Source organism: Osmerus mordax, chromosome 5 (assembly GCF_038355195.1).
Source record: "Osmerus mordax isolate fOsmMor3 chromosome 5, fOsmMor3.pri, whole genome shotgun sequence".
Lineage (NCBI taxonomy): Eukaryota > Metazoa > Chordata > Actinopteri > Osmeriformes > Osmeridae > Osmerus > Osmerus mordax.
The window spans coordinates 14,317,286-14,327,555 of NC_090054.1; the positions used below are offsets into that span (position 1 = coordinate 14,317,286).

Genomic DNA, 10,270 nt, shown 5'->3' on the forward strand with positions numbered 1-10,270 from the left:
ATGTTCTTTCACATATGAAAACATAGTTCAGTTTTTTTATTGATTTATGTACACCATAATATACAAACTGGATCTGTACATAAATACATATGGTACTTCACCCACACAAGAGGATTAAAATACAGTACGTCATTTTTAAAGAAAAGTCTTTTCATCCGTAGTAGAGGAATTGATAATATTTGTGGTGTGTGAAAACAGGTGATCTAAGAAGACAGGTATTAACCACTATAAATCTATAAGAACAGGAACATTCCTCAAATGCAAAAATCTATTTGAAACATTCGATAGACTCCTTTTTCAAGGCTATAAAATAGTTTGGTTGAAATAAATTGTTTCCCCTCTAACTGTGCACACAAACCCTACATCAATAACGTTATTGTAACAAACAAGAAACACATTTCTACTGTCTCCATACCGTAGTTTTGGAGGCGACAATCTGTTGGATCATTCATGTGAACATACAATTACATTAGATAACTAATTAGGCCAATAGTAGCCTTCAACAATGAGTAGCAACTTGAGTTTAGATATCAAATATGGTGTCATTGAAAAGCACCAAATCTGGCTGATTGTAAAAAAGTATTTAAACCCTAGGGTGTCATGGAAGGTTCTCAGAGTTCCACCAGGCACTGTGTTCAATCCTTACAAAAGCAAAGTGATCTCAGTAACTTCATGGAAAAGACTTAACGAAACTCGAACACAGAAGGTTAAACACATTGTCAGCTTAGCATTCAACACACATAATCAAACAATTTGTTTAAATAATGGTTCCTAAAAGCTCTTTATGCCAAAACCTTGTTGATTCAAACCTTGTTGATTCCCCAGCATCTAAAGCACATCATGTAGTCAACCACACCATTGATTCATTGAGTTATCAACAGGCATTACTACAAGTCAACATCCTAATTCTCAAACAGTGCCATAAAGGAAGATAAGGTTACCAGTCAATGTTAGTTGATACCAATTATGTCAGGTTCGTTTCCACATGCCAGAGTACCCTGTCTTCATAAAGCGCCACTGTCAACAGCCTGTTCAGTGCGAGAGGGGCACGTGCCGCTTTGTGAGAAAAACGGAAAGTGTATAAATGTTTTATAATTGATGAGATCTGGTGAAATAAAGAATGATGAGGAAGCCTCACAGGAGGATTTAACATCTCTAAAAGGCTTGTCCTCTGTTGTCAGGCACTCAGCTGGTCACAAAGACGAGGTGGTGTGTGGTGATCATTGCCTACCTCTGATCACTGTTAGCTGCAATTGAAGCAAAGTCTATTGCACATAGAGCAGTCTTCATCTTCAAAAGTTTGTAAACATGTCTGAAATATAGATGTGTATTAAAAGACTCAGTGCCCTTACAGGTGATAAAAACATATAGGCATTCGTGTCAGTGTGTGTGTACGGTCTTGTGAAATTCTATCCTTGCATTCAGGTGCAAACGTGTTTCTTCAATGTATGTGTATTAAGCACTTCATCGGGTGTATGAATAACTGAAGCGACTTCTTGTTTACGCTCATGTTTCCATGGTTACCACAGATGGATGCTAGATGGACAAATCCTTGTTCAACACCACCGTGACACTAAGGCACTGCTTGGCGGAACCTACCTGAACACCGACAACTTAAGGTGAGTTATTATAAGAAAGCATCTCGTTTTAAAGGCTTGAGAGATTTGAGTGTGAGACGTTTGGTGTGACAACAAGGCTTTGGAGAAGCAATCATTAACAAAAGAGAAAAGACAGAACAAAAAAGAGATAAAGTTCGCTCAAGTCTGTTGTGTTGAGACCGGCCTTTCGGATGAAGACCAGAGGCAAAAGATGGCTGGAAGAGGATCCTCTCTCCATCACGTTCTTCAGTGTGGTTCTAGAAGGGACTTTTGGTGTGCTGCGTCCACGGGCCGGTCCTGAGGTCGGCCCTGAGGTCAGTCTGGGATTCTAGGCTTCCTCGTCCTCGCTGTGGGGGGGCTGGTACTGGGAGACGGGCTGCAGCTTGGTGACCTGGCCGATGCCCTTGGTCACGCCCTCTCGGAAGAACAGCTTGGCCCCCACCTTGAGGTACTCTGGGTACTTGATGAACCGGAAGCACACCACCGCCTTCTCTCCTGTTCTCAACTCGTCCTAAAGGGATGGATGGATGGTGAGTCGGAGGACAGGAGGAGTTTGACAGAGGACAGTGGTTTCATTCTTTCATGAGGTCGACACTTCAGATCGAATTGGATTTGGATAGCCCTTTGAAGAGTGAAGATGGGCTGGTTTGGAGAGCAACTGCGATAGCACAACCCTTTCAACTGTGACCAGGGCCCTGATGAGAATGCCTGCTTTGACATTTGACATCTTAAACGCATGCAATCAAAACCCCCGGTCTACCATTATATCGGTCTGCCCGAAGGATTATGGTCCGGTGGAGGACTAACCTTGCCGTGCACGGCCTCCACCGTGGCAGTCTGCCGGACGTTGCCCACGTGCACGGTGACCTGGAAGCCCTTGTGGAAGGTCTTGGTGTGGAACAGCAGCACAATCTCAGCCTCAAACAGCGAACAGATGGTGGGGTTCATCTCTGGGCTCACCATCACCATGCCCTGGCAGAGGACACACACACACAGTCACCCTTTAGATACAGACTAAGAGGGCCCACAATCTAGTCAGCGACCGACAACGGCTTCTATCGAACATAGGGGCGTGCTCGTAGAGTACCAAACATCTCCACACTCCCACGCAGCCACACCGGGCATCATAGCGAGTGCCGCTCTCACCTTGCGCAGCAGCGAGCGGTCAAAGTCTCCCAGGGCCAGCGTGGCGGCCTGGCCCGCCCTGAGTACCCTGCATGCCGAGCGGTTCCTCTGGATGCTGCATACCGACAGCTGACGGAAGTGGCCCGAGTCGGTTGGCCCCACCACCAACTGCTCCCCCTCGCGACAGATACCACTGCAGGGCGACAGAGAGGAGAGAAGGACTGGTTAGGATTACTGACCCAAAATGGCGGTGGAAGGGGGAGACAGAGCAGACCGCAGATGAGGAACGAAAGACAGATCAGGGTAGAGCAGCGAACTGACCTGTAAAGAGTTCCTCCCACCACGGTGCCTACATCAGGCACGGTGTAAATCTCGTCCACCTGGAAAACACACCAGAGATAAGAGTCTGGATTAGAGTCTGTGTGTTTGGGTGAAAACACAAACCTGCATGTTTGTGCGTCGGTGCGGTCAGAGGGGTGCTCTGGATTGGTGTACCTGGAACTCAGTGAGCTGCTGCATGAGGTCCTCCTGCTCCTTGCTGTTGCTGAGGGGAGGGAGGATGTTGAAGAAGACCTTGAGCAGGTCCAGGCTCTCCCCCGACACGCTGGACGCCGTGAAGATGGGCGTCACGCTGCGCGGGAAGACACACCCCGTGACGGGGAAGCCACCATGTTAGCGTTTGCAGCGTGGAGCGTGCAGGGCGATGAGACGACATGGGGGGGAAAATAACAGCTGGGACCCGATGCTTGGTGTGCGTCTGTTACCTCGGCGACTGGGCGAACTGCTGCGCCGCCGTGACGGCGTCGTCTGAGTTGTAGACCACCAGGGGGACCTTGTTGCAGCCGGGCTGCTTCAGGACGCGCTCCAGCTGCTTGACGGTGCGCTCCACCGTGGCCCGAGTGCACAGGTCCACCTTGCTCACCACGATGAAGATGGGCACCTTCAGGGCCATGGCCAGGCCAAGGTGCTCTCGCGTCGTACCGGCTGAAGGGTTATGGGGAGGGGGGAAGGCAGAGAAGGTAACAGGTCAAAGGGAGAACTTTGAGGAAGGAGGTTCGTCCCGCACCAGTGTGTACCAGTGCCACTTTTGTCTTGGGCTTTGAGAGAAAGACGTCAAAGACGTTCCTCTGGCTGGGGGGACGATTCTGCTGAGGTTGCAGTGAGACTAGGAGCCGGACGGCAGAAAATAACTGCTTATCTGGAGCTCCAGATCCAGGGAGAGGTGTGTTCAGTGGGGCATGGTGTCAAACAGATAAGAGAAAGAAGCCATGATGTCATGGCTAGACAGAAACGGAGGAGAAGGGAGCGCAGATAACACGCTAAAACCGTGACACGGCCCCGTTTTCGAAAATGCTTTGGCCAGAAGCAGCCAGGCTGGGACAACACTGACCAGACAGGAGGAAGGAGTCGTAAACAAACACAACTTCCTGTTTGGGACGTGCTGTCCCAACGTGTCTGAGTGTGGACTCTTTGTGAATGCTAACAATTTGACTAAGAAGGTCATATGGCCATTGGTTGAATCGCACTAGTGTGCCCTCCTCTGGTATTGGCTGAACTGGTTGTTCTAGAACTCTTGTAAACAGAGAAGCGAGGGAGGGGCGGGTGAGAGAGAACACAGTATACAAATACAGCCTTGGATCTGGGGTGATCAGGTGAACATGCAGGGTCAAGGGCACTGAGCAATGACACTCATTACTAGGCTGGAAGTCCACAAATAGACCTATTCCTAATCAGCTGAGCAACAGATCATTTTACCAGTACGTAAATAAAACACAACCCCTCTTCATTTAATGCATAGTGTGTACAGTGTGTGTCACCTGTTGCCGAGTCAATGTCCCCCTCCTGAATTAAACGTGTGTATGTGTGTAAACATGCACTTGCTAAAGGGACATACCTGAGATAACATTGTATTGTGTTGAGTGTGAATTTGTGTGTGTGGGTGTGTTTGTGTGTGTGTGTGTGAGCTCATGGGGGTTACCGGCAGTATGCAGCAATAAAGTTGCAATATGGATCAAAGTTCCTCTCATTGAATATTAACAGTGCATAGGAGCAGCTGTTTTGGGGTCAGGCAGCCTTCTACAGAGGACTCCTTCTGGCTCATCAGACACTCAGACTAGGCCTATTGTTTACACAGATCAATTTACCGTGTTACATAATTAAAGCCTAGGTTCACTGGTTGCGTGGACAGTGTTGCCTTTCAGTGTGCTTCATGGTTAAGATGGTCCTGAGGACCTCATTCCTGACCCACTTTGTCTATGAAGACGGGAGTTCCAGCGGCACTCAGAAACACTTATATGCACACATATAGGGCTGGGCGATATATGAAAAAAATTGATATCTCGATATTGTCCACATTTTTACGATATTTGATATATATCTCGATATGTTAGCATTTGCATTTAAATAATTAAAAAACTTTTCCCCCCATTAGAAAACAACAACAACAATTTAGATAGAACAGCTATTGTTACAAAGTACAAAATGTGTAGTGCAAATTTAAAGGGGTGATTGATTACAAAACCGATTTTACCTTGTCACAGTTGAATAATGACAGTTCAGTGGGTAAAATTGACATACAGTGAACCTCAAAGTCCATTGACACCTCTATGCAAATCTCACAATTAAAAAATGTAGCTGTAAAACGGTAGGTTTTGAGAAGCCACCGAACTGGCATCAGTTTGTCAAGGATATTGAAAATGGACTACGGTCGTAAATGCAGTGTTCCAGGCTGTACAGGGAATGCTGACACTTTTCAGAGTCTTCCCAAGGAACCAAACACTCGACGGGCTGTGATGTTTGTCTATGAGAAGATCCCTGTGCAGTTCGACCCTCAGTTACACATTTGCTCAACCATTTCACTGACGGCAGTTTTGAAAACCTTGGACAATGTAAAGCAGAATTTTCTATGAAGCTGTTGCTGAAAAGAGGTGCTGTTCCGACCTTATGTTTATCACAACAGTGCACATGCTCTTTGTGAGCATGTGCACAAACAGTGTCTCTGTGTGTGTGTTTGTGTGTGTCTGTGTGTGTAAACACAGAGGAGCCAGATGGTGATCTTTAAACACAAGCAACACAAGGAACAGCAAAATAAAACAAAAAATTATATATTCCCGATATTTTCAAATTATTTGATTTTTCGAAAAAACACCTAGTGGCATGGATAGTGTATTTTCAAACTGTAGGACATCTGCCAGACTAGATATCTAAAGTTGGTTACCCTGTTATTGCAAACAAGTTTGTATAGATCAGCTATTTTAAAGTACCAATGTACTAGCACTGAATTGCATTCATCTAAAGATATCCATCTTTTATAATCAGCAATTATGAGCTGGGGTCCCTTAAGTAGCTCACACTATCAAACAGTAAAGAGTTCAGCCTAGTGCACACACAGAGACTGGTGCCAGAGCAGTAATCTTATCTGCTCCGCCTGACAGAATTTCATGGCTCAGGAATCTAACCCAGTCAGTTCTATCCTCAGGCATGTCAGGATGGCCGAGCGGTCTAAGGCGCTGCGTTCAGGTCGCAGTCTCCTCTGGAGGCGTGGGTTCGAATCCCACTTCTGACAGTGACATTTTACCCAACCAAGCACCAGAGAACTAAATGAGCAACCAAGTATACACTTCTGCATCCATTGGGGCTAGTGGTGTCCATAACAAAAGTCCTATAACTTTACAACTACACTAATATGGCAGGCTGCTCTGCAACAGAACAGAAAGTACCCCTTATTATTTTCAGTTTCAAAGTACAGTGTTGGTGCCTAGCAATTACAATGTTTACTTGAAAGATTTACGTCAAATAGTCTAGTGGAGAGACTAGTTAGACTGGTGTCTCTTATGTGGACTTTCCGTGTCTTAATGTTTCCAGCAGTGTCAGCAGTACTGACAGGCCTTAGTAAAGCTCAGCTTACTAAACCAGCAGGTCTCAGTTTCACTGGGACAAGCACAGACCTGAGTCAGGCTGCAGGGGGCAAGAATGTAAGATATTCTGGGACAAAACCTGAGGGGCAGGGTGGATTCTGATAGGGTTCAGGGCCTGCCTGTTACGTAAGCCCAGATATATTGTGTGTTTGAACAGTACAGCTGTAGCCTCATACCCTGCCAGCTTAGCCACAGGGTCAAATTGCCCTTAATAGGACTACATATTTTTTATATTAGACTACATTCCAATTACTTTCAAACAGGCTTACCAGGACCTATGAAAGTCTGTCAGACCTTTTCTTTCCACATGTTTGTCAGCATTTATTAAGAACTTTATGAAAAATCTGGCACAAAGAAAATATTTGAGCTGAATTATCAAAAAACCTGCCTCGTCTCAATGAACAACGCGAGGGCTCAAGAATATAAATCTATTTACACAGCCTTATAGAAAGATGAAAATGTTCAGATGGCTCACCAATGCCTGTGTTTGCACTGACCACCAGCATGGCAAAGTCTGGACAGTAGCTGGTCAGCCCAAATATGGTGGTTTTCAAGTACTTGTGGTGTCCAGCCAGGTCGATGAAGGTGATCATCTTCGATGCGCTCTCGCAGATCTCTTCTGCTGTCCGAGACTCACTGTAGTTTACCACCTGGTGGACAGGAAACAAGAAGAGACTACTGTTCGCTGCGAACTTATCTTACACCAGCAGGACAGACTTGCACCCATCTAGAAGCATCTGCCTCTCCCTCGAAATAAATTACGTGTTCTACTTCCTCACCTCTCCTTTGCTGTTGAAGCCCAGGATCTCAAAGCTGATGCTGGATGTGCGTCCTGTCTGGATCTCGTGGAGGTGTCTGAAGAGGTTGAGACGGGCGCGTCCTCGCCCGTTATCCAGCTCCCCTTGCGTCAGCACGCCGAGCAGGGTGGACTTCCCCGAGTCCACGTTCCCTAGCACTGCCACGCGCAGGTCCAGGAACTAAACAAACACATCGAAAATGAAACATGCAAAACTCATGAAGCATTTGCATCCACTTCTACCGTCCATACAGACAGTCTTTGCGAATGCAAACCGACGCAGCAGGTGCAAATCTAAGTCGGCCCAGATTTCCTTGTTCCACGGAGGGTTCGCCCACCTGTTGGTCGTCAGGCACTTTACGTATGAGCACCTCAGCGATCTTACGAGGGATCTCAGCGTCATAGTCCACCTCTCGCTGTCTGAGGACAGTAATGTCAGCTCCAACCCTGAGGGAACACCATCCATGAAGCACATTGTCTGTCCAGTTCACACCATTCCCACGTATATGAATGGCAAACAAATAAAGGCGACATGTGTCTGAGTGAGAGATGGCAAGGGGGGGGCCTTACTTCTCAGCCATCCTTCGCAAGGTATTGAGGGACGCCCTCATGTCCTCCTCCGATAGGCCCACCAGCATTCCGTTATCCTCCACGCCAATCTGATAGACGGCCTCGCCGCGGCCCTCCTGCAGGCGCCATTTCATTTGCGTGGCCAGTTGTTCGAAGCGATATTGCGTAGGGCTCACCAGCTTCAGCTACAGGACCGGGAGAGACAGGTCAGAATACAGTGCTGGAAGTAGATACACCGGGGCAACAACCAACCCAGCAGAGTCCAGAGGAGAGATAGGGCACCCTCAGCTGGACAGGCAAACCATATTGACTAATGCTCTGACACTTTGGTGGAACTGAGAATAATGTTCTCATTGTGGTTGTAAAGACAGTGGTCTACACATATCTCAATTGTGTTTCTGGACAGGGGGAAACTTTCAGGGCTTCTGAAAATGTTCACCTTCAGGGAATTTATTAAGAGTAGCTTCAGTTTTCACCAATAGAGAGAGAATAGGCCTATGAGTGATTGATAGATTAAACTTTATAAGGAAAGGACAGTTGAGGCAATTGAGTTTTCGCTTACCTTGTACTCTATATTTCCCTCTTCAGCCTGAACCAGGGAGAGACAAAGGACATCATTTAAATACAACTGAGACAATGAACCCTATTGTTCTGTAAATAGGTACAAAAAAGGCCCAATCTGACTGAAAGAGCAAACGAACCCTATGCCTGTGAATGGGATGAATGGTTAGGAGAATGGTTAATAGCAGCATTCATTGTTTGATATGGCTGTAAATGCATGTGCAAGTGCTCTCCTAAAGTGATGCAACTTTGAACCCGGCTTTGTAACTGAGGATGTCCTGATATCAGTGGCATGTTCAGACATGTAAAGGGTAATCATGACAACACTACAGATTGAGAGGGTTGGTTAACGACTACATAATTAATTGGGTATTTAGCATATTGCGTTATTGTGACACTTATTACACATTCTCAACCTATAAGATCAGTAAACACGTTTAGGAGTCATGGTAACATTTTTGAGGATTGAACACGGACAGAAGCAGGTTGAGTTTTACGTCTGAGGTTATTCTTTGGCAGAGGTTAACGTTCGGCAGAGGTTTAAAATCTCCATTTAGCCAAACTCGGCCCGCCCCCCTTTCGAACTCTGCGCTAATATTTACAAACACAGCTGATCATGTCGACATATGATATGTTTTCAAACCCCTATCGTCCTTCATTGAAGTCAAAAGTCATAACCCCTCTTTGGTCTCATTGAAGTCAAAAGTCATGACCTACACTGCTTTCTTAATTAAAAAAACTGTTTATTCAGTTAGCTTTAGCAAGGCTCTCACTCGGTAACCCGCTCAAATGCAACGTGTCATTGGCTGTACTGTACAGCTGACGAAAAACTGGTCGAGCCTTTTCTCGTTTTACATTTAGCAGACGCTCTTATACAGAGCGATTATTATTATTATTTTACTTTTCTAAGTGCCACAGCAGACTGCTAAACTGAACCTTAATAATGTCATTAAACCACATGCATTTTATTGTACAATAGATGTTGATACACTTCGTGCTAAGATATACAAACAGGTACAGTAGAACATCTAGAGTTGAGGACTCACCAACTCTGTAGGAAACATTTGATTAACTCCAGTTAGACTAATGCCAGATTATACCATGCAATAACTGTCTCCCTTCAAATAATTTTACCTGAGACTTAAATCTATCGTGGCTATCAAGAATGGGTTAGAACCAAGCAAAGCCAGAATGGACGATCAGAAAACGACTTCTTAAGTGCTACGCGGAAGCCTCGGCTCAATACAGTAGATGGTCGGGCTGAGTACTTCTGCTTACCTCTGGAGGTAGATATGGGGGATTATTGCTTGTTTTTAAATTTCGGAATGACCGACCCTTTGGCTTTTTGCTGTTCTTGGCATAATGTTTTTTGGAAACATTTCCAAAGCCAGTTCCTGAGCAAGATCCAACTCCTTGAGAACCAGACTTCTGTCCGGAACCTGAACCAAAAAGCTCTGATACCAATGTTTCCATTATAACTAGTTTGCTATCTCTGTACCGACGGTTTGGCTGAATAACTTCTCAACCCGCCGTAACATGCGCCTTTTGCGTTTCAATTGAATAGTGAAAAGAATAACAAAAACATCCAGGGTCTGGACCCAGACCAACCCCCCACTACAATTTGACTGAACAAAAACAACGGACTAGAGACTACTAGCGTCCGAGTTGACAGCGGAAATACGTCAAACCAATGTGTGCTACGT

General features: G+C 45.8%; 1 protein-coding gene and 1 non-coding gene across 2 annotated transcripts; one reads left to right on the forward strand and one right to left on the reverse strand.

Moving 5' to 3' along the window:
- Positions 1-20: 20 nt before the first annotated feature.
- On the reverse strand, positions 21-10,177 carry gtpbp2a (GTP binding protein 2a). Its single transcript, XM_067236115.1, has 12 exons — positions 9,846-10,177; positions 8,569-8,595; positions 8,007-8,191; positions 7,775-7,883; positions 7,420-7,617; positions 7,116-7,290; positions 3,488-3,707; positions 3,219-3,354; positions 3,045-3,103; positions 2,745-2,916; positions 2,406-2,570; positions 21-2,109 (listed from the first exon to the last, which is right to left on the reverse strand). Exons 1-12 carry the CDS (start codon positions 10,038-10,040, stop codon positions 1,927-1,929), a joined length of 1,824 nt encoding a protein of 607 aa, XP_067092216.1. The 5' UTR covers positions 10,041-10,177; the 3' UTR covers positions 21-1,926.
- trnal-cag (transfer RNA leucine (anticodon CAG)) lies at positions 6,206-6,288 on the forward strand. The gene has a single exon. It is a non-coding gene; the product is annotated as a tRNA-Leu (tRNA).
- Positions 10,178-10,270: the final 93 nt, after the last annotated feature.